Raw genomic sequence first — 23,014 nt, forward strand, 5'->3', positions numbered from 1 at the left:
CGGGTTGCCCTCAGACAGTTAGCCTCGGAGGCTGGGCTCTTGTGGTGATAGTCTTCACTGTATGCTCACGTCAGAGCCATCCCTCGACCATAGCCGAATACAGTTATCTCAATGTCTTCGTGCTACGCTGTTTTGTGCAATTCTGAGCGTTTCAGGGCTGCATAACCGCGAATAGAGTGCACAATGCATAATGGGGGGGCTTGCCCAGGTCGCAGGCGTGTCAGGAACAAACTAACAACTTGTTACAACTAACATAGGAATAACATAGGATAAAGCATGAAGCGTCAAAGGTGAACGTCGCCTGATCACGCACTCGAAGTAAAACAATGAGGAGTAGAGTTACGGGGGGTTAGGGCGTTGTGCTTTCCGCAATTAACTTTTGGCTTACCGAAGGCGGCATCGAGCTTTTAATTTTTACAATCACGTGGGTATGTGGCGTTCGGGTAGCTTCAATCTATGTTTGGCCCCTGCATAGTGAGCCTTGGCTGGAGCGCTCAGGGAAGCACACAATGGGCTTGTGGAACGCTTGGGCCTCGTGAGGCTCCCAGCCTGCTTACATAAACGTGTAAGCGGCTAGCCGAAGCTTTAAAGGCTCTGCTACGGTCGTCCTTACCTCCTGTCTGACGCTCCGTTATTCCTAATACGCGAACTGCGTGAACTGAGGGTACTAGAGCAGCAGCACTGGTGGAGTCACATTGCCTTGGTGGGAATGCCGGAACCCATAATGAGTTCAAGCTAAGGGCCTACTTTGTGACTCAAAGAGGGCATGCCTGTGTCTCTTTGAGGCCCGGAAGTGGGAATTGGCCCTAAACTGTCTGTAAAAGTGCATTTCATCTGTCGAAGAGGAGACCAGGAGGCACCGTTCGAGCGGTTCCAATTACGCATAGGAAGGGAGCTAGCTGCATCTCTTGGAGAGTGCCTGAATTGTCAGCCAAACAGACGTTTTAGTGCCTTTAATGGCTTACAGAGCTCAGTAAGGGCATTTGATAAGGAAGAGTCAAACATTGACGGCGACAGGTTCAGATGCTCGTGCGCATTCATCCACACCTCGAAACGCTTGAAGCTACACTCTGGAGAGTAGGTTCCCTCGTGAGAGCTACCTGAAGCGCCGGTCTCATCAGCTCGTTTCGCAAAGAACGCCATGTGGGCTTCATCAGAAGTAAGAGCGAAGCCTTTAGACGAGAGGATCTTCTGGGAGCTTTCCCAGAGTTTGTGAAGGGCCTCAGCACAGGGGTAGCTACGTATCACGCTCTTGAAAGGCATCAACGGGACTCCAACTAGGCTCACTGGAAGTATAGCAAGTAAATATCGTATGGAGTGGGGGCATGCTATTATTGGCCTGAATGGGGTCAGATAGTGTCCTGCGTGACAACTACGAATGGTGTGAAGAATGTCTCAAAAGACTCATTTCCGAGGAGGACATAATTGCACATAATGGAGGCCACTAACACTGAATGTAAACCAGCAAGAACCTCTTGCGAGCCAAAGAGCAGGCGATGAAGCGTGGCTTGGGCGTCACAAGCACTCAATCAGCAGACACGAAGATCCTCAACACTGCCGGGAAAAGAAGTCCAACATTGCTCGATGCTGCAAGCCGAAGAGCGACCAAAACGTGCAAGCGCGAAACTGCAGGCAGGCTGCACTTGAGTAAGAAAAGCAAGTCGCGCACCGAAGTGCCAGAACATCTGCAAACTTGATAGTTGTCCTGTCTCGTTGGGCCTCAAAATACAGTGCCTGTTACCCCTGGCACATCCTGAACACGCTGCTGCCTAGCATGGAAACAGCATGAGACCGTACATTCTTTCTTCGTTCTATATGCATTGGCTCCTTAAGGTCTTTTGTTATGTTCCAAAAGTGGTAACAGCGAAAGCTTGAATGGCTGCAAGCCAGATTCAAACCAAGGCCACATATACCATTTCTTATATCATCACGCGCTGCGAAGCAGCAGCAGCACGGTTTTGCTGCAGTCATTGCCCTGTGTCGTTCCTCTTGCCGCTGTTGGGCCTTTTCCTGCCGCTGTTGTTCGCATTACTAATGTGAACAGCACTGTCCATCTCAAGTCAGTTGCGCGGCGCGTCTATTTGCCCCGAGCTCGACAATCGTAGCACTGCCTCTCTGCGTTTCAAGGAGTTCCCTGTAAACCTCATTGGCGAGTGCTGCATTTGCACAGGGGATGTGAAAAGTTTGCATGGTGTCTCTCTGCGCCCCTGTAGTCACTGAAGGTTGGGTGCTCCGTCTACCTGCCTGAGTCTTAGCAATTATCCCTAGCGTTGAGGCCCTTCCAAGGCCTGCTTCGGCCTGCGGCTGGGCTCCTGAAGAGCTTTGAGATGTCCTCACGATCACTTCATGGCTCCCAGCCTTCACTTCCCGTATGTCCGTCACGCTCACATGCCACAGAACGTGCACTTGGCCACCCGCTTCATCGCCTGTGCTGCTTCCCCGACGGGAAGCTCCCTGCTGGGTCCCCTGCAGTCCCCCTTTTAAGTCCACTAGGAATATGTCCTGCGGGTAGAACAGAACTGCCAAGTGGCAGCGATGTGGAGCGTCCTGCTTGAGTACCGTCATGCATTTCTGCATGGGACGCAGTACGGCCAGGCCAAGACTCTGTCGCAGTTGTGCTTCCGTCTCATCATATGGGCTGCAAAGAACAACAGCGAAACAACTACAGAATTAGCAGAACAGCGCGGCAGCGGGGCTAGACAATGCAGCAGAGGGTGAAGCTATGCATATGCGACAGCAGCCAAGGGTCTACTGAAGAGCTCTTTGAGACACACGAAGCCTTGCAAGCCGCTGCTTCCGGCAATATCACCATTTCCCGTAGCAGAACCGCACTATCACACGAAAAAACATAAACAGCAGACGAAGCATGAGCAGCGAAACGGGCGGCAGCAGCAGCGCCAAAATTGATAAGTGTGACAGCAGCCACCGCCCGGTGCAGCTAAGGCGCATGTATCTTACCGAACTTGTCCCTGTTCGCCAATCATACGTGGATTCCTGAGCCGTTTGTTGATGAGCTTGAGTGCGCCCATAGGCTTGCTGACCTCCGCGTGTATTCCTCTGGTGACATCTGAGACGGCCTGGCCTACTCTATCAAGGGGCTTCACAAGGGAGCCCACCAGCCCCTTGCCTATTCCTTTCAAGAACCCTCCCACTCCCTCTTTTTGAGCGCCCTCTATGGGCTTGGTAACAATGCTAGACAGGGCCCAAACTCCCTCGCCGATGTTCCTTCCTGCGGAAAGAAATCCCTCGCGTACGCCAGATGCCCCGCGGCCCCTCTCTTGTCGCCGCTTGCTGATGTAGTTGGAGTCGAAGGTAAAGGTCGACAGCAAAGACCCAAGACCTGCAGAGACACTGTCCACGGCATTGGCTGCTAGACCAATGGTGTTGCGCCCAAATTCGTACGGCATGCGGGGCAGATTTAGCAGCGAAGACTGCCCTAGGGAGGAGAAGAGAGAAGACAGCAGGTGGTATGTGTAGCGTTCTTGGAGACAAGACATGAAGGAAGCCACGGTGCCACGAAGGTAACGAAACTCCTCCTGGCTGAAGCTTAGCCGCGCCCCCTTCGGAATAGCATCGAACACAAGCAAGCAGCAACCGAAAAAAGGAACGTATTCATGCATCCAAATATAAATAGAAACAGCATTGCATAAACACGAGCACAAGCAAGTAGGCAGCGAGCTCGAAGTGCAGCATCGCACTAAAACTAAAGAACCAGAGAGCAGAGCCAGGGTCACCAACAGTCGCAGCAGGGCGTTGCAGTAGCCGTTCAGGAAATACCAGAAACAGTCATCACTAAGCTCATTTTGAAGTTTTCAATGGCAGCCGCAACAGCAACAACAGCAACAACAGCAACCGCAGTCAGTGAAGCTCCGATGGTCCGTACAGTGAGTTCAAGTCTTCCGGAAGCCATAAGAATGCGCAGGCCTAATTTCAGCAGGTCTGACATCATGTGCATTTTGTCGAGGACGAAGGAGCACCAACAGTAAACTCTAAATCGGGAAATTACCAACGATTCAAGAGACAGAATCGTAGGAAGCGGCGGGGGCTCGTAACTGCGTACTAATGGTTCACAGCCCCACACCTGCAGCTCCTCCAACGACACTGCACGCCTGGAGGCAGCATCAGCCAACCCAAACGCTATTATGCACGACCACAAGAAGTCCTGAACACAGAAGCAGCGTCAGCACCAGAATCAATAGCAATGGCGACAGTACTGGCAGTGACGCGAGCACCAGGAGGAGGAACAAGCGCATCAGCGCTGCAAATGACCTATAATGGCGAGTGCACGTTTTCTGCAGTTTAAACAGCATCATCAGTACGGGCAAAGACATAAAACACAAAGAATGCTACGAAAAAGTGAAGTTGGATAAGCGCAGCCAGCAAAGAGTATCTACACAGCATAAAAGAGCGCTGGAGTTCTGCGTAGACACAAATTTTGCTCATGTGCATACTGACTCCACAGGCCCAGACCTCCCCATTAAAACGAGATGACTACATGGGGCTGAATTCTTGCCTAAAACGCTAAGCTACAGCCCCAATACTCACATTAAGCCCGTTGAGCATGTCCGCATCTATGTCGATTTCAAGGTCGTCTATCTCCACCAGAGCCCTTTTCAGCACCACGTCTCGACTTCCCGAATTCAAGCGCACCACAAATAAAGTCAAGAAAGGTGTGGGAATCTTCAGAACGCCCTGGGAGCTCTGCAGGTGCACACGTCGCCGGGCAGGGCGACATACATTACACCGTTCAGTCGGGCATTTGAATGTTTGTCTTTGAAGCGCTAGGCTTGCGCTCTGTTTCATATGCTTTGTACCGGTTTGAGGAGCACCAACATTGCGTGTTATGGGCTAACCTGTGGGTCTGTGTTGCTGGCATCTCTGCCTCCTCTGTTTGCAAGAACCACCGGCTTCTTCCCGCTTTCCATTTGATTGTCTATTTGAACCTTTTCAATTCTTAAGACTACCTTTTGCTTGTCCCCTCTCTGCTGCAGCCCCACTGCCAGCTGGGACAGGCTCGCGTAGCACAGCTCCTCCGCCAGGCGGTCGCATATCAGCGAAACCGCAACCTCTTGTATCTTCACGGCTACGTCAAGGCTCGTGAATGACGTTTCAACTGTCTAAGCCGCAAAATCGTTCACTCACAAACATTCATGAAAGGCTCATTTTCTTCATGCGCACACGCATGCACGTGTGAATACATGCGCTCTCCAGCAGCAGCAGGCATCCACAGCACGTGTCGGAGCAATGGAAGAGTCAATCAGTGCAGCAGCCTCTGCTGCTTAAAAATCGGCAGTAGCATCATCAGTACATGCGCCAGCACCAGCGGCTCATAAATCTGCAGCGGTAGCTTCAACAGCTCTTGAGTAGCAGCGCCTCTAACACCACAGTGAGCAGCAGTGAACACGAATAGCATAAACTCAAGCAGCGGCAAAAACACCAGCAGTACCAAAAGCACGTCTGTGCTCAGCTGGTTCCTCACCACGTCTAGCTGCGGCGTTTGTCCTTGTGCGGCTTGAGGTGCGAGCGTGTGTTGCTTGGTAAGGGTTGGGCTGTCTTTAGATTGAACAGTAATCAGCGTGTCGTCGCCTCTCTTCCCAGAAGCCACAATTATATCCGGCACCCCTGGAAGGCCTAAACTCACTTCGTAACGTTTGTACTGGGGGTTCGCCATGTCAAATAGTATTGGTTTTCGGGGTGCCACTGTCTTGCTATCCAGCCACAGAAGCACCTGACACTGCATTTCAGACAACAACGCGCAGCTTCAGTCACATTCATGCAGCAGCTGCTGTTGTGTGTGCTGCTAGTTTCACTGCTGCTGCATCAGTTTATGGCGCTGCGAAAGAGTAGCAGCCTGTTGTTGCCACCAGCATTAGAGCGCACCGGCCTGGATTTGTGGATGAAGGGAAACGGCCACCCGTAGACCACCGACTGCCCTTCATGAGCAAAAAAGTGACAGTCCGCCTCTGAAGGCCTTGGCTGTTGCCTGCTGCTGCTGCTGCTGCTGCTGCTGTTCATCTCAGCGTGGAAGGTGTGGACCATGACGCGCTGCACTATGGAGCAGTTATTTCTGACAACAAATGCTCCTGGTGTGTCTGGTCCCCTTATAGCGATCCCCTTCACGCCCCCTTCAGGCGCCACATCTACGGCGTACACTTCTGCACGTTTTTCACCCAAAAGATACCGCAAACGAACGCGCCAACTTCCATATCTCCACAAAAAATCTAAAGAAGTGGATGAACAACCTTCATCAAACACCACTAGCTAGCCACAAACCGGACCAAGTATGGCCAATCGCGCAAGACGCTGAGAGGAGAGAGCCAAAAGTTCAGGTTCAAAACATGCTCAACAACGGTGCTTTATGCCTATGAATCGGTTCGTTCGTGATTCTCTTGGTGGCGGCTTCTGTCTCTCTACGCTTCCCACACCCTTCGTCACTTTTGTGCTGTATCCGCCATTTTGCTTTTGATCATCCCAATTTGTGTTCGTTGGTACACTCGTGTTGCTGGACATTGGTTTCCGTGTACGTTGCTGGAGATTGGCTTCCGCCTCCTTTATTGTTTTTATTTTGGATTTTAACTGGCCCTTTTTATGCGCGAGTGCAATGCCAGCACCCCGTTGTCTACCGCATGAGATTACGCATGCACGTGTCAGTGTTGGTCTTCTTGCACCCCCCTCTTCTATCTGTTCATGTCTCTGCATGCCTGCCTATATACTTGCCTCCCTCTACGTTCATTTGTGAACTGTTAATACTTCTATGTTTTCTTGCACCTTTCTACTACACTTGCATGGGGAAACGTTCAACTCATTTTTCACCTGTCTGTTCCCCTTTGCTGCCGACCGTGGGAAGGGCCACCCACGTCCTCCCAGCTGTCTCTTCACTGGCCTCAACAGGCCCTGACCATCCCCACACTTTGCCGCGACCCACGACGAATTGCAAACGCTTAGGCAGATCTTCACGCGGCCAAAAAATTGCGTGCGTTTCTCCCGGATGCACTGCAACAACAGCAACGAAACCGCCTCATTGCAATTCAACGCAATCCAGCAAAGCAAAACAAACAACAGTAGCAGTGGCAGCAGGAAAGGCAGACAAACAGCCACCGAATATGCACACGAGTGCACTCAGAAGCTTCACTAGCCACCATAGCATGCATGAATTCAACTACAGCAGCATTCATTGGTAAAGCAGCAGCACTCTTAGTCCTGTGCCGCCGTTACAGCACTTCCCAAACAGCCCCACACAGCAGCAAAAGCAAACTGCAGAGGCATAAAGCAACAGCAGCAGCAGCGGCAACAGCGGCACTAGCAACAGATGTTGCACAAGAAAATCCACATTCCTACATTCAGAAGAAGCCACTTCATCTTGGTCGGCACAAACTACCCAGATATAAAGGGGCGAACTGTGAAGTGACCCACCCTCAAATATGGGCCCTTGGGTTTGATCCTGCTTAAAGTACAGTGGCAGAGTAAGACAATTTGTCAGCAGAAACTCTGGCACCAAAGACACCACGCGACAAAGCGCGCCTGAAGCCACACTGCAACGAAGAAACAGGGTATCTGTAGCGAAGAACAAGACTGCAGCAAGATGCTGCTGCAGCTACATGCTTATGCAACGAAGTGTCGCTACAGCATGTTGCTGTGCTACTGCAGTACAGGATCCTCCTTGCGACTGTAGATTGGGACAACTTGCAGGCAACGGAAGCAGGCAACTCCTTTAGGAAGCCATGTACCTCTGCGCTGAAGTGAGCCGCGCTTGGTGCTAGATTTTTCCGTTTACGTTATTTCTAAGTACTTGTGGCTGCAAAACGGTGAGGAAAAAAAGATACACTGGCTTGCCTGCTGTCTGAGACATGCTGAGCTGATCTGTCTTCAACCGCAACGTATACAGTCGAGAGGGGGCGGCCATCTCCGCCTGAGTGAAGCCGTGCAGTGCAGGGACGTCCACTCGACATTCCACGGGCTCTGATCCACGTGGAACCATGAAAAGCGACAACTCAGGTGTCTGTGTACACCTCAGCGCATAACACACAAATGCAAGCTCGCTCTGAACCAGCAGCCCAGCTGCCCGCTGATCCTCACACACATTTAATACAGCCAGTGCAGTGGCCACATGAGCTACGAACGTCGAAAAGTAGAAACGGTATCACCACGTAGGACGGCACGGACGGCGCGCCCCAGAAGCTGGTGAAATCAGGTTATCTCTTTTAGCACCTCTCATATCAGTCTACTCGGTTGCCTACTGCAAAAGACCTCGGCCCATTATACGCGTGCACGCCGCAGATAGCCCGGCAACCCGTATTCCCCTTCACAGATCGTAACATGAATACTGTGTATGCACTTATGGCTATCAATATCACTATGTCTGCGCTCCAAGCCGAGAAAGTCGCCGGTGTGGCCGCACTGGGAGGCAACCTGTCCCGTTGCTCTAGCACTCTAAGGCCCCTCAACCCCACGTTTTCTAGCCTATGAGGTTGCTCAGCCCTCTCGATGAGGTCCTGTATGCCCTTAATTTCTGTTGATGGGCTTTGCTAGCACTGAATTTCTGTTGATGGGCTTTGCTAGCAATGAAGCAAATTTCGCTGCTCACCGTGGAATCGCCTAAGAGAGAATAGCCTCCAAAGTCTGGAGAGTATCTCCCGCCGTGTATGGGCTTGATGTTGAGGCCTGTCCTGTCAACAAACAGGCGGGGGGCCGATATGACGGCGACCAGCTGTTTGGGGCTGAGGAGTGGGACATACGGGGCCACTTCGGCTGCGTCCTGCAGCACCTCTAGCTCCACTGGGGCCATATTCACCGATGGCAGCAGTATGCGGGCGACGACACCGTCCTGAAATGCCCCACACAGACGACGACTAACAGAATCGAAATGCACATCAAAAAGGCTCGCAAGCGCCGTTCTGCGTAGCAGGGAAACCTCCAGAGACAGATTCGGCGAAAAGCAGAGGCATGCAGCAACGACTCCCAGCCTTTGGAAAAAGAAAGTTGAAACGGCAAATCCGCATCATGAGCTACTGCTCTGGTGTTTGTCGGCGCAATCAATGGGAGCTAGGGCCCAGCTAGCTACACTACACCATAGTACGCAGCTTACCCCTGGCGCAAGGAAGTTTGGGAGCATTGGTGACCACTGCGCCCCGTCAAGTATTGTAAATCGCAGCCAGAGTGAAAGCTGGAGGCTTGGAGGGACCTCATAAACATAAAAAACAGACTGCCGGGTCAACGTGGCTTGGAGGACGGGGCGTTGCTGCAGGTCCTGCAGTCGCTGCACTGCTGACGCTGCGGGAGGCCTCCTGTGGGGCAAAGCCGTGGACGCTGGCTGGGTCCCTGAGCCACCCAACGTGGGAGGCAGGACACAAACATCCAACTCCGTCAATGTTGTATTTATGAGTGTCAAAGAGGGGAAAATTGTGAGGGTTCGTAGCATCCGTTCTGCTGGGAAGGCTGTCTTGTGATCTTCTTGCAACAAATGGAAAAAGAGGAGCTTCTCGCGCTTTATAAGTGAAGCAGCACTTTCTGCATCTTTCGCCGCAAGTACTGCTGCAGCGGTACAGCCGCGCTCTTCAGGTGGCACGTATGCACAATGTGCACTTTGTTGGCCGATACTTCGGTTCCGGGTGTCTATACATTCAGACCAGCCCGAATAGGGCGCCATGTCAGGTGAAGAAGGGAAGGCCTGTAAGATACATAAGACATAAAGACATAAAAGATACAAGTGCAAGCTCTGAAGGCAAAATATGGCAGACAGCACATGGAGTTCAGCCACGGATTTGTAGACAAGCACGGACAGGCACATTCATGACGAAACCCGAAGGTAAACAAATTAAACGTCTAAAACAAGCACAGCAAGCATCACGCATAAAAACAATAACAGCTGGTGGGATACAAGGAACTGCATTCGCCACTGAAGGACTACAGCAAGTAGCCTTCTGCTGAAGCGCATTGACGGAACAAGCTGTAATAAAACAAGCCCACCTCTCCCTTCTCCGATTCCCTGTTGTCCGCAGCGAACGCTGCAGGGCGGAAACACACGAGGGCCCATCCAGACCCCAAGATCGCGTCTTGGGGCACTGACATGAAGTGTTGGTTTGGCAGCAGAAACGTGTATGCATGCTTGTTCGTCTGCTGCTCTTGCTGCTGGAACGCTAGGGGCGACCACCCTGGACCGCCAAGCCTTCGGCTTCGAGTTGCTTCAACAGATATTTTCCGGCCGCTGGGATATCTTGCCACGTTTTTGCTGGTTGCACGTTGCAGCAGACGGAGCAGTTCTTGCTGCGACAAAAACTCCTGCGTGAGCTGCTCTTGCTGGTGCTCTTGCCTTTCTAGCATCCACTGGGGTATCTTCTGTAGCTGAGGATCAAGTGAAAGTACCTCCTTGAAGCTCTGCGTGTCCCCTGGCTGTGTATCGGGCTGATCCTGAAGCACGCTGAGCGGTGCTGCTGCAGTTGCTGCCACTGGCAGCAGCATAGGTCGTCTTCCCTTGTCCAGAAAACAAATTTCCAGAGGCATGCCACTGCGATTATGCAGAATCAGTGTAGAGGTAAGCAGCAGCAGCTTGTAGGAGGGGTGGGGGCTGAGCACCTGACCTACAAGCTCACATTCCCCTCGGCTGGCCCTCCTGTGGGAAGCATCTCCAACGTGCAACAGGGACTTTCCCAGATCAAGCAAAGAGGGATGCTTCGGCGTTGTACCTCCTGTAGCGACAGACACAGAGATTCACACAAAAAGAGATGCATGCAGCAACATAACGGCTTCACAAAGAGGCCCACTCTTTGCCTGCTGAAGAGAGGTAACAGACATATAGCAAGCAGCAACAAATGGAGGCTGTTGTCATAGGGGTGCGAAGGGCGAGTAATAGCTGTGCACCCTTCAAATTCGCTGCCAGTTGCTAGACACAGATACAGAAGCACATCTGGCATGCTTGATATGATACATTGAAAAAGACAGCAAATGCAAGAAACGCGAAAGCCTACCAAGCATAACACCCCAACAAAGGACAGGACATGGCAAATATAGCTGCAGCACACTGATTGGTCGACAAGAAGTAATGGTGCAAAAAATTGGTCGCATTTCTCTGCTCCCCACTAGCTGGACCTTGAATTTTTCAAATGAGCGATGGTGCCGCCAAAATCTCACACACCACTGCAGCCCACCTCGAGCAGCTCCCGAAGACTCAAAGCCTCCAGCAGAGTTCTGTAAAAGTTGCTGCTGCTGCTTAGCGGGGGAAGTCAAGGTGCGTGTCACCATTGGGTTGCTTTCAGGTGGCTTCGTATCTCCAACCGCAGCCCCATGCAGAGCAGACTTTAACATTTGTTTCGTCTCATCCAGCAAGTTCGCAGGCCTTCCTGTGCGCTGAGGCGCCTGCTGTTGTTGCAGCTGCTCACAATTGGGCAGCATCAGAGTTACGCTGTAGCTTTTCATCGCCTCTACCAACACTGCCTGCATTCCATGAGGGAAAGGCCCCACGCACTTTCTCCTCAGCTGTTGTTGCTGTTGGGCAGGAGCCTTCGCAGCCGAAACAGTTGCAGGAGGTGTGTCAGCAACAGCAGGCTGTGTCTCATCTGTACCAAGAAGCTCGTCAATGGTCTTCGCTGTATCTCTGGTGCAGAGAAGACTGCGCAGGATATCTGCATACGAGACCTTGGGCAGCACCTCTGTCACTTGCTGCACTACCGAAATCGGAGGACAAAACGCGAGGAACACTCTCTGTCTTATGTGGGCACTCCGTGACGATTCAGCTGTGCGACCTTCCATGAGGGCCTCCAATGGCAGTGACATTGAGCCCCCTACCTGAAGCACCATCACCGCGCCTGTCGTCTCTCTCTCCTCGTCCTCGTCTGCATCCTGCTGCTGTCCGTGCTGCTGCTGCTGCCCAGGCTGCTGCTGCTTTTCGCTTTGCTGCTGCTCGGAAACAAGCGTGAAAGCGTACAAACACTCTCCCGTGAGGTTGAGGTACCTGAACGGTGCTCCGCTGGCTTGGAGCTGCTGCGCTGCAGCAACGGCAGCAGCGGCATCTGCTGCATACCCCCGAGCCACAGTAGCAATGGCAGACCTTTCTGAAGGCGATACTATTGCGGATTGTTTTCGATCTCCCGCGTCGTCTGCTCCCAAAGCAGACGGAGAACCTGACTTAGTGGTATCGGGGCCCAGCACCACACTCCCGGTTCGCGAGGCAGGGGTAGACGAAGGGCCCTTTGAGGGCCCCTGCTGGATGTGCTGTAGTAAGTAAGGGACAAACCAAGACAACAGCCGACAGAGCTGAGGTGTAAGATTCAACAAAAACGGGCTGTAGCTGCTGATTAGCAGTGCCCTCGCCGCCTTCGAATTTGTCCACTGGTCTGGTGCAGCGACCCCCGCGGCAGCTGCTACTGCTGCAGCGGTACTACCGCTAGTGCTGTTACCCCTTAGCCTTTGCTGGTGCTGCTGTTGCAGCCTGTTCTCCAGCTTTAGGTCCCGTCTGTACACTACAGTCAGGGTCAACTGTTCTATGAATGGGTCCCAAGTTCCACTTTTTACGTTAAGGAAGCTGAAACCGCAGTGCATGTCTGTCAACGACACCACGAGGCGCTGTCGAGAAATCCGACCCTTCAACTGACTCACAGACAAGTGTGCCTGCACCAGTGGAACAACCGATGCACGTAAATCATCCAAAAGTAGCAGATCAACACCGTCCAACTGTACAACCACCCGAACGTCCTGAGCAACTTCCAACTGGTCTTCTTGCTGCTGCTCCTCGCGCTGTCGTGCCTGGAGCTGTTCCGGCTGCTGCAGTTGCCGCTGTTGTTGTTGCAGAGGGCTACCGCTTGACTGCTGTGCACTGGATGGCGCAGTATCAGCTTGCTGTTTTGCTGCAGGCGCTGGTGCTGCTTCTGAAGGGTTCATCTCAGTTGGGAAGAGAGCAACTGTTGGTCCATCAGAGTTGACGCCACGGAGAGCGCTCAGCAGCAGCGCAATGTCGTTGCTGCTAACACGAAGGAAGAACTCTGCAAATGCAAAAAAGAACATGCCTGTTACGACTTCAGCAAGGCTGTAAAAAGCGAACAGCAACAGCCCCAGCCGCGCTCTTGCTGCGGTTGCTGCTGCAGGTAAAGTGGTGTTGTGCAGCTTTGGAGCAGCAAGCTAAAACGGCAACAGCGGCAAAAGCAACACCAGCAGTACAACTGCGAACAATACGGTAGCAGAAGCACAAATCGCGACGCCAGGGTGGCAGAGCAAAAATCAGCTGAAGCAAAGGCCGAAGAAAAGGCAAAAATGATTGGGAACGGACGGGAAGGGTAGTGTTTCTCACTGGGTATGACAAGCTGCATTCGCACTTTTGTTGTCAGCGTTGAAAGCCGTTTTGCTGCTCTCTCAACCCCCACAGGGACAGTAGCTCCGCTGAGATACACGCTATGTCGCGTCGTGAGGGCGCGTGGCGCCTCGGCAGCAGCCGCAGCAGCAGCTGCTGTCGCGGCAGCTGCAGCCCCTGAAAATGCTCTCTGCATGGCCGACATCCGAGACTGCCCTGGGAGCTGGGCGGGGGTTGTCTCTGCGACATCATCAGTCTCATCTGCGTCACTATCTGCCTCGTCCTCCTCGGACTCTCCTTGATGCTGCTGTAGCTCTGCATCTGTTGCAGCTGCAAAGAAGATGCCTTTCCCGCGAGCTGACAAGCTCTCACACAGCAGCACTGCCCCCTCAGGCAGCATGGAGGGAATGAGCCGGCTGGCATCGGGCCACTTCCCGACCAGCAAACACTCTTCTCCATACCTATCCTGCTGTCCTCGCTGCTCCTGGCGGTCGTGCCCAACGCGGCCAGCAAGGGATGCCGAGCCTGTTAGCTGCTGCTGGCCGCCTTCCTCTGCAGTGTCTGCTTGCTGTTGTGGTTGTGTTGTGCGGAGCAACTGCCCAGTACCGAAGGAGGAGACCCTAGCGTACTCGTATGACATGCATCTAATGTTGCTGCTGCTGCTACTAACAGCAAACTCACCTTCGCCAGGAGCCGCCTCTAGCCGGGAGACCTTGCTGCTCTGTATCTCTAGCTGCTGCAAGCTAATAGCAGCGCCTTCAGACATCAGAGAGACAAAGAAGTCCCCGCTCCACACAATCAAAGGGGCGGTGGGGCTTTCAAGGTCCGAAAACACCACAAACTGCCCATTGAACACGCTCAGGCTTATTATCGTGCTGGTGCTACTGTTGTCACTGCTGGAATTGCTGCTGCTGCGCCGATATGGCTGAGACTCTGCCGGCTGGGTTGCTGTCGGTCCTTTCTTCTCAAAGGTTCTTGAAACTGTGCGCGGTCCTAGGGGCGAGCTGCGCGCAGAGCTTGCTTGCTGCTCTTGTTGTTGCTGCCTCTTCTGTTCTTTCTGCTGCCGCTCCACCAAGAGCGGGGCTTGTGGTTTCGGGTACCGTTTCATGGTGCTGCATGCGTACGCATAAGAGAAATATTTGCCCAAGTCGGTGAAACCAACGACAAGTGCATATAAAGTGACATCTCTTAGCTCTACTTCAACCACTCCACTTCCTCCTCCGGAGCTCATATGTAGAGACACTGCAGGGCGGCAATTTTCATCTCCATCCATAGCACTATCGTTGTTGCGTTCACTCTCCTCTATATCTCCTCCATCAGAAGTCCCCAGAGACTCTCGTGAGCACCCTTGGAAGTCTCCGGACACTCCTCCTGTGCAGTGAGCCAGCCTGCGGTAGTAGTTAATCGTGTTCGGCCGCAAGTCGTCTACAGCAAAAACATCCCCCGTAACCTGCAGCTGGAACTGCGTGCCCGCGTCTGCTGAAGTGGTCGCATCAGCAGTTACGGCAATGCGGTGTACCGTCAGCAGAGCCAGCGGAGTGTGGGGCCCCACAGACGTCTCGAGCAGCAGCTTAGGGATACACAGGCGCACATCTAATCGAAGAACAGGCGACAGATCTTCCATGGGCTTGGCCTCTTGCGCCTTCTCAGCCTCGACGCTCCCTTTTTCGCTGATTTGGCTGCTGCTGCCCACTGCCGTTGCAGTAGCAGCACTTGAATCAAGAGGGCATGCGCGCATTGTGTTAGAGTATCCTTGTCCGGTAAGGTTCTCGTTAAGCACATCAAAGAGGAGCGTGAGCTGCTCCCTAGAAAGATGCAACAACCAGGGTGAAGTCTCGACCACCACAGAGACACGCCCTGCTGCTTGCAGCCGTACACTCACGATGGCTGTCTCTAAGACTTTCCCCTCGACCGAAGTCATCGCGTCAACAGAATTCCCATCAGCTTCGGGGCCCCGCAGGGGCTTATCCACATTGTCTCTTGCGCTCAGCTGCATGCCTGAGAAGTCTAGTTTCAAGTTGAATGCCACATCATCCTGTACTGGTGCTGCTGCGACGTCACGGGGCTCCCGCTTCTGTACTTGGCTTGTGCTGCTTGTGCTGACGGCGCTGGCTTCACCCTGCTGGCTAGCGGGCGCTGGCAAGCTGGTTCCTGCGCTGTCTTCGCCTGAGTCTCGCCGCGGGCCTCCCCCTTGGGGGCTCTCCTGACCGGGATCGGCAGCTACAGGGGTATAAGCATTACTGACTTGCAGAATGCCAGCGCTAAAGACAAAAAATCGGCCAAGACCCCGCAGTTCAACTTTAGCTGGCGCCACAGCAAGAGCGACCGACTCAGCTTCACTCTCTGGACGGGGAGACTGCTCCTGTTTCTGTTGCAGCTGTTGTTGCTGCAGTGCAGGAATCGCTGCCTTGTTTTCAGGTACAAAAAAGAGTGGGCAGTCAATGTGAAGCGCGAAGAGAGAGCGAGAGCCTGTGGTGGCTTGTTTGACTGCTTCGTACGACTTAGAAATGAACAAATCAAATATGCCGTCTTCCAAGTAATTTATGATGGCCTGAATGTCCTGTTGTATGTACACTAAACACATCTGATTCACACGACCTGAAACGCAAACTGAGAATGGAAGAGGATGGCCCGTTACAGGGTGCCCACCCCCGTACTGTCGTATCTTCAGTGACACAAGAACCGGCTGGTTCTCCTCCTCCACGTCATGTCCCATTTGTTGCTCTAGCTGCTCCTGGTACTCTCTGGGGGCTACAACACAACGGCCATTAAGAATTACTGCTGCATGTCTGATTGAGAGAAGCGTCTCGCTGTCCCCGTTGGGGTAGGCAGTCACGAGGGCGCAGACGTCTCTGACTCCAACGCGACAACAGACAGAGCGGCCTTCCCAAAAAGACACGGCTGCTCCTTGAACAGTCAAATCCAGCGAAAGAGATACGGGTAAAGAGGCCCTCTCGCTCCTACTGCTGCTACTCCTAAGGGCGGAAGGTTGGTTCCCCTGCTGCACGTTGGTGCCTGAGAGAGCAGCCAAAGGAGGCATCTCGCCTCCAACCTCCATACCCGTACGCATCCAAGGAACTCCGTTGATGTTTCCGTCACCTGAACTGCTGCTGCCGGTGCTGCTGCTGTTTCCACTGGCGGTAGGAGATGATGGAGAGGCGGGTTTTGCCTGGTCGCTGCCGTCACCGCGGGCGAGTGAACTTTGCATGGCTTGGAGAGCGTCGTGCAGAGCTGCGAATGCGGCGTCTGACAAAAACGGAGGTCTGGCGAAGGTTTCTGCTGCTGCGGAGAGCTGCTGGTGCAGCTGCTGTTTGTACAACTGTGCAGTCTGGATAATTTGACGAAGAGACTGTTGTCTCCAGTGGAACTCCGCCGGAAGCACAACCAGGGAGACTTTTGTTTGTGGGCTGCCTTCCTTGCTGTACTTAAGAGACAGTCGCAGGCTACGTGCGTCCCCAGCGCCTCCTTCAGGTTCATCCAGTGGCTCATCTAAGGCGTCGTGGAAAGACTCGGCCTGCTGTCCTAGCGTGTCAGCGTGAGACAGCGCACTCCTATATTGTTCTATGGACAAAGAAGGCTGTGGCGAGATGGCGGCACTCGACGCCTTGACAGAAAAAGCAGACAGAGAAACAAAATCCCAATAAGTACGCACTAGCAATACAGCCATCCAAAACAAAAGCCTCGTACGGAAAAAACAGAAGAAGCAGACATAGACACACAGCAATGAACGGGAAGGCGCGATAGTATACAGGCAGCCCAGTGGAGACCGCAGCAAGCCATTTGCTGTAGCCTCCTCTCCATGACAAAGCCGTATGGCTTTATAGCGAAAGTTAGAGAGATCTGGCCAGATCCCCTCTTTCGGGATCTTTGATCTAGGTTTACGGCAGCAATTTAGTCAATGTTACAGCTCTTAGCCCGGAAAAGAGTGCAAGTGAGTCTGTACCTGCTGGTCAAGCGACTGAAAGAGCAGCGAGTCCGTGGAGGGGTCAGAAATAAAGGCATCTCTTAGCGCTGCAGTTACACTGCAGATTCCTTCTCCAGAGTCAGCCCCAACATCTACCTCCAAATCTGAAATCTGGGCCTTCAGCACCCCCTTCTCGTTTGTACCACTGCTGCTGTGAACAATAAATCCGCACTGCCTAAACCGCCACGTGGACTCAAGGACAAAACTTCTCCCATTACAGCTGTCGCTGGTGCTGCTGCTACTGCTATCGTCGTCAGGGGAGGCTGGTGCAGCTCGCAGCGCTGCTGGAATCTCTTTGATTGTCTGTAAAGCCGTTCCAGCTGCAGAGGGGACGTGGCTGCCATGTTTCGCAGCCTCCTCACCCCCACGAACGGCAGCTGGTGTAGAAGCAGCAGCCGAAGCTGCAAATGAAGCTGCAAGAGCGTTTGGGGGAAGAGATGGCTGCATGACGGACTTGGCCAGTGAAGCGGGGACCGCGAGCAGGAGGGCGACTGCCTCTGGCGTAGCCTCAAGGTATATCTGTTCAAACGAAACGTCCAGTTTTATCTGGCACAATTTTTCAACCTGTAAATGCATGTGGATCGGGATAGGGCGCAGCAGAGACACCTCGCGGGCATCTTTAGGAGCGCACAGTAGCCGCGTCTCATTGAGGTCTATCAGGGCCCGTATAGAGTCGTACGGGCAGGGTCCGTCGGTCTTCAGCGCCAATGTCCCCAGATGCACAGACACACTGCCCGCTGCCAGCGAGTCGAAGTGGAAAATTGGAGCAGCAATATTAAGTTCAAGCTGCAGCAATGCCGGCAGGCGATGCACGGCAGCAGCGTACACTGTCTCTCCCTTCTCTCGCAGCCCCTCCACGAACTCTCGCGCACGCATAGCGCCGAGGTCCCGCTGCAGCTGCTCTGGCGCCTCGCTATCTGAAGAGCCAGCAGCTGTCGTGCTCTCAGCAGGCTCACTTGCGGGAACTCTGGGCACAGCTGTGGAAGAGCCAGGAGACTCAGCGCTCTCTAAGCGCCTGACGTCGTCTGGGGTGTCAAAAACAAAGAAGGCGCAAAGCGTCTTCAGGAGGTCCGGGCGCACAGATGCCACAACAGGGGCCAAATGGATAGACACACAGAGGATATTCCCTCGAGGGGTGAGCTGGTGCTGCAGCACAAACCTAGCTGCTGCTAGAGAGTTGGGAGACGCACGCAGTATTGCTGATGGCAGCTGCATCAGCTTTCCTGTCTCTCCGAATATACCCACGCGCGTTCTGCCGTAGGGGCTGCTGGTGCTGCTACTGCTGTCTCCTTCGCTGCGGAAGTGCACAAGAGCGTGCTTCTTCTGACGGATCGTGAAATCTGCCAGAGAAAAAGAGAAAGCCCACTCTGCATTGTCTTCTCCTGAATAATCTTGACGGTTGCAGCAGTCTAAGGAGGCGCGAAGCCCACGAAGAGACACAGAGATAAAAGATGAAAAATTCCCTTCAGCCGTCCCTGGTGTTACTGTCTCCGTTGTTAGGTTCTCTGCTGGTATTTGTTCCGCTCCTGCTGCCTCTATAACAGGTGAAAGCGCCGTGCATTCCCGTGGGGGCAGCGGGAACTCATCTGGGAGATCTGAGGGCCTCTGTAACGCTACTTCAGATTCACTGCCTTCTCTATACATGTCCTCTTCATCTTCATCATCCTCCAGAGACACCCGAAACTGTAACAAATCAAAACTTAGATGGTACTTTGAGGGCAGATCCATACCCTGCAGAATCTCGTCCTTCTGCGCACGAAAACACGACCAGACCTTACAGCCTGCATGCCTAACATTTTGCATTACACTGTGAGTAACGCTCAAGCTTGAAACAAGAATGCCTGTGTCTGCCTGGATATCTGCCCTTTTCTTAGTCTCGCTGGTGTCTGACTTGCCTGCACAGAGTCCATGATCAGTTGTATGTCCTCCTGAGTAATGAGCGGTTGTTCGTCTCCCTCTTGCTGTTCATCTTGCTGCTGCGGCTGGACCCGCCCTGCGGTCCACTGCCACCATCTCCTTGGAGGGGGTTTGGGGTGTCTCAGTTCGTGCACCTTTTGTGTCTCTTCTAGGACTCGGTTTGTTGCTTCCCTGCAAATGCTCCGCCACTTCGCTAGCTGCATGCTCAAAAAGTACCAGAGCTAAGTTCTAAACGTCAAGGTCGAAGTTGCACGTGTTACTGGCCTCTAATGTGTCCCTCTATCTTCTGGTAAACTCTAGTCATTCAACATCCCCTCCTCTACGGTTCGCTCTCTGCTGCGTCACTGAGGGACCCCATCGTTTACCTAACCCTCTTTGGGTGCAGACACGTATTGCAAGCCGCTACAGTTCAGAAGCCCTGCAAGACTTACATGGCGAACCCCCACAACGTCATAAAGCACCTGCAAGCGCCTCTGCTCTTTCTCTGTCAATGGCTGTACTCCCTTGACCCCTGCCTCCACCTGAAGCTGGCGTCCATACAGCGCAGTAAACTCCCGCTGAGTCTTCCCATTCCCCTCCAAGTCCTCAGGAGCAAGGCACACTGTGTGGGCCTCCCGCAGCAGCAGCCTCTCGCAGCGTTTTCGCCGTACTCCAGCCTCATGCAGTAGCTGCAGCAAAGCTGCTAACTGAGCCTTCCCTATGGCCACTCCATGGCTTTCCTTCAAGACCTCCAGCCGAGCAGAGAACTCGTGCTTTGCTGCTGCATGAGCTATTGTCAAGCGCACATGGAGTGGCTTCAGGATATACCTGCAGCGTCCTGTCTTGCTGCCCTCGGTTCCCGTTGCTCTTCCCGATGCAGCCGCCGCTGCCCTTGCACCTGATGTTCCTGTCCCACCTGAGGACACAGGTGACTGACGATGCCACTGCCGCGACTGTTCTCTCGAAGGCGCTCCAGAGGCAACAGGGCTTTCAAAAGAGAAGGAAGAAGTTCTTGCGGAGCTCCCAGTTTCCGTTGCCTTCTTTTCTGTCTGTAGCGAACCGCATGCAACGACCCCAGACAGCCACAAACAACAAGCACACCGCTACTTAGCAGCTAGAACGAAGAGCTGCGCAGAACAACAGATGGATAGACAGCGAGCTATTCACAACCCCGACTGCATGTTCCCATCCCTGTTTGGCATACCTGTGTTGCTGGGGCCTCCGTTGACCGCCCTTGGAGCTCTTCGTCATGCAACTCTGTGCTGACAGCGTAAGCCTCCTCTGGAGAGCTGCTTCTGCCTTTTCCTTCTTCTGAAGCAGACCCAGGAGACGCTCCTACTTGAGCCCCCTTAGAAAAGGTCTGAGGGCTCCCGAGGTGTAACTCTGCATCCACTTCCGACTCTTCCTCGAGCTCGGTTGCCGAGGTGTCCCTTGCTGCTGCTACTGCTGCTACTTTCCTCTTGTCCAGCGCACAATATGCGGCTAGGCCTGTCAGCTCGCAAGCCTTGTAAAAGTTCTGCTGTTGCTGTTGTTGCTGGTCTTGGCGTGTCCATGTTTCATCAGTGTTGTGCAGAGACATGCGTTCCAGCAGTATTCCCGCTTTGAATCCCCTCCCGTGATCTACAAGAGCAAGGTGAATACCTTTGATACTGACCTGCAACGTACTGAGTACCTTATTAGCGAGGCGAAAGAAGAAACCTCCCTCGGCGTCTTTCCCCGGCTGCTGCTGCTGCTGCTGCTGCAGTTGCTGCTGCAACTGCTGCCGAACTTCCTGGAGTTGACCCTCACAAGCTTCTACTTGCTGCATTTTGGTAAGTCTGAGTTGCTGCTGCAGTTCCGCGTCCGCCTGCCGGGGAATGGGTTTTGGCTCGAGCATTAAATACACATCTTGTATGTCCACACATACGGGAGATGAGCCCAAGCTAGCCCAAGGAATCTTGAGGGTAATTTTCCCTATGCGACCCCAGGCAAACTTGAAAGGAATGCCTAGTAGGTCAGAGACCTCCGGTTTTACATACAATTCTGTTAGCTCAACGTTGCCGCTCCACACGGCCACAGACAATTTTTCCTTGCTGATACCCTGCACGTAAGGAGCCAGGTAGCGGCTTAGCAGCCGCTCAACAACTGACTCCAACATCGTGCCACGATATGCAAGTTCACGGTAGGCCTATATGTCGTGATCCACGTAAGGAAGGGCCAAGCCTGGTTGCACACCCGCTTCGCCCCCCACCCCCCACCCTAGAATGCTCTTCGGAGAGGCTAGAAGGTGTTTGCAGTATATACCAGTAGCAAGAAACTCAACAAGTAGCACTGCTGGGCGCGAGTGGCAGTGAGAAGGCTGGAAATGTGCGATGAGAGGGAGGCCGAACAAGCCGGTGTCTGCGGTGTTGCTATGTGTGTGCACACCGAATAACATGAGACTCAAAGCATCACTAAAAGGGGGCAACGTGGTGCAATGTTGCATGCAGGTGCCCTCTAGGAAAAGGAAAGAGGAGCAGGTCTAAACGAAGTTCGTATCCCGGAAGGCGGGCCAGTGAACGTGTATGTTCCCGCAGCGGTCGACAGTCGCAGCAGTTTGGCCCAGAGGGAAGGCAGGAGAATAGTGTTAAGACTCATAGCTTTTCATGAGCGATAACAAGGGGGAGAGAGCAAACAAAGATGGACACCTCTTTCCGTCGCTCAAACCGACTGCTACGGTCTGTATTAGCCAGTGATGGCGCTGAGTAGAACACATACCTTAAACGCAACACAAATGGCACTTCTCCTCCAAAAACTAATATATAAATATTTATTATATCAGTAACTTCTCCTTTAATTACAAATGTCCAGTAAGTTCCATCCAAAGTTTCGGCTTCTCGAGGGAATGAAAGGACATGCGTCGGACAAGGGCAAAGAGCCACTGGGTTTTTATGGACCACCATTACTCGTGAAAATCAAAGCAAGGGCGCGCTATAATTTATAAACACATAGAAAGATATTTATGGTATCTCCTGGCCTGCAGGTTCCAAGACTTGATATGAAATTCCTGCAACCTTCACATATCACCGAGGGCAGGCAAAATGTACCGGCATATGCGCTCGAATGGTGGTATTCTGGCAGAAATAGGTTATCTCGGTCTACACACTACCTCCCCTAGATTATAAGGGCTCTCTGAAACCCTGGTGTGCCCTCGTCATGTTGCGGCATGTATGCCTTCTACCTAGCGCGTAGGCTTGAGACGTGGAATGAACAGGTGACTGAACAAATGGCAAGGGCGTTTTAAGCGGCTGGATACTCACTCCCTACTAAGGAGACAATGACCAACCTACATGTTGCATACAATAGCTCACGTGTCTCGTACGGAAAGCCAATGTACGAATATCGAGTCTACAGCAATGAAGGATCATTACCATCCTCGTACTCGCTGACAGTCAAGTGGTGTCATTGTACTACCTCGCATGGCAACATCCCTTTCAACGAGAAAATATTGCTCCCCACAACAGCATATAACTCAAATTTGCTGTTACTTGCAGCGGCACGCGTCCACAGCGAAACTGCCACTTTTAAAGGCGTGTCACGCAAGTGCATACACCTCCGAGACTGAACGTGAAAGTTGATGCACGCAATATTGACCTCATAAAGCGGCAGAGACTATGGACGAAATCAAGCCTCGCCTCCAGAGACAAAAGCATTCTTCAAAAGGCGAAACCTGACCAGTGAATTTGGTGAGCTTGCCCTCTCTAAGCCTTTTCTACCGGAAAATTTTAGCGGCTTTTTGTCGAGCTTAAGGCTTGGGCTTGCGACGCCCCGAGCAGCGAACCCAGTGCTAGTAAATTTCTGTTGCATATCCGGTCCCAAACCCCAAAATGTAATGAGGTGTTGCCTGCAATTAGCAG

At 52.9% G+C, this 23,014-nt stretch overlaps 1 protein-coding gene across 1 annotated transcript; it reads right to left on the minus strand.

The window, feature by feature from the left end:
• Positions 1 to 2,055: 2,055 nt before the first annotated feature.
• ENH_00068080 lies at positions 2,056 to 21,276 on the minus strand (the record flags this gene model as incomplete). Its single annotated transcript, XM_013582387.1, is given in 20 exon segments — positions 2,056 to 2,638; positions 2,959 to 3,560; positions 3,884 to 4,162; positions 4,546 to 4,701; positions 4,854 to 5,117; positions 5,480 to 5,635; positions 5,641 to 5,736; positions 5,881 to 6,155; positions 6,814 to 6,993; positions 7,414 to 7,521; positions 7,834 to 7,999; positions 8,585 to 8,824; positions 9,086 to 9,667; positions 9,967 to 10,685; positions 11,145 to 12,974; positions 13,280 to 16,883; positions 17,223 to 18,992; positions 19,139 to 19,357; positions 19,592 to 20,188; positions 20,344 to 21,276. Coding segments are annotated over 20 exon segments (13,359 nt in total).
• Positions 21,277 to 23,014: the final 1,738 nt, after the last annotated feature.

This window comes from Eimeria necatrix, genomic scaffold, assembly GCF_000499385.1.
Source record: "Eimeria necatrix Houghton genomic scaffold, Enh_scaff63, whole genome shotgun sequence".
Lineage (NCBI taxonomy): Eukaryota > Apicomplexa > Conoidasida > Eucoccidiorida > Eimeriidae > Eimeria > Eimeria necatrix.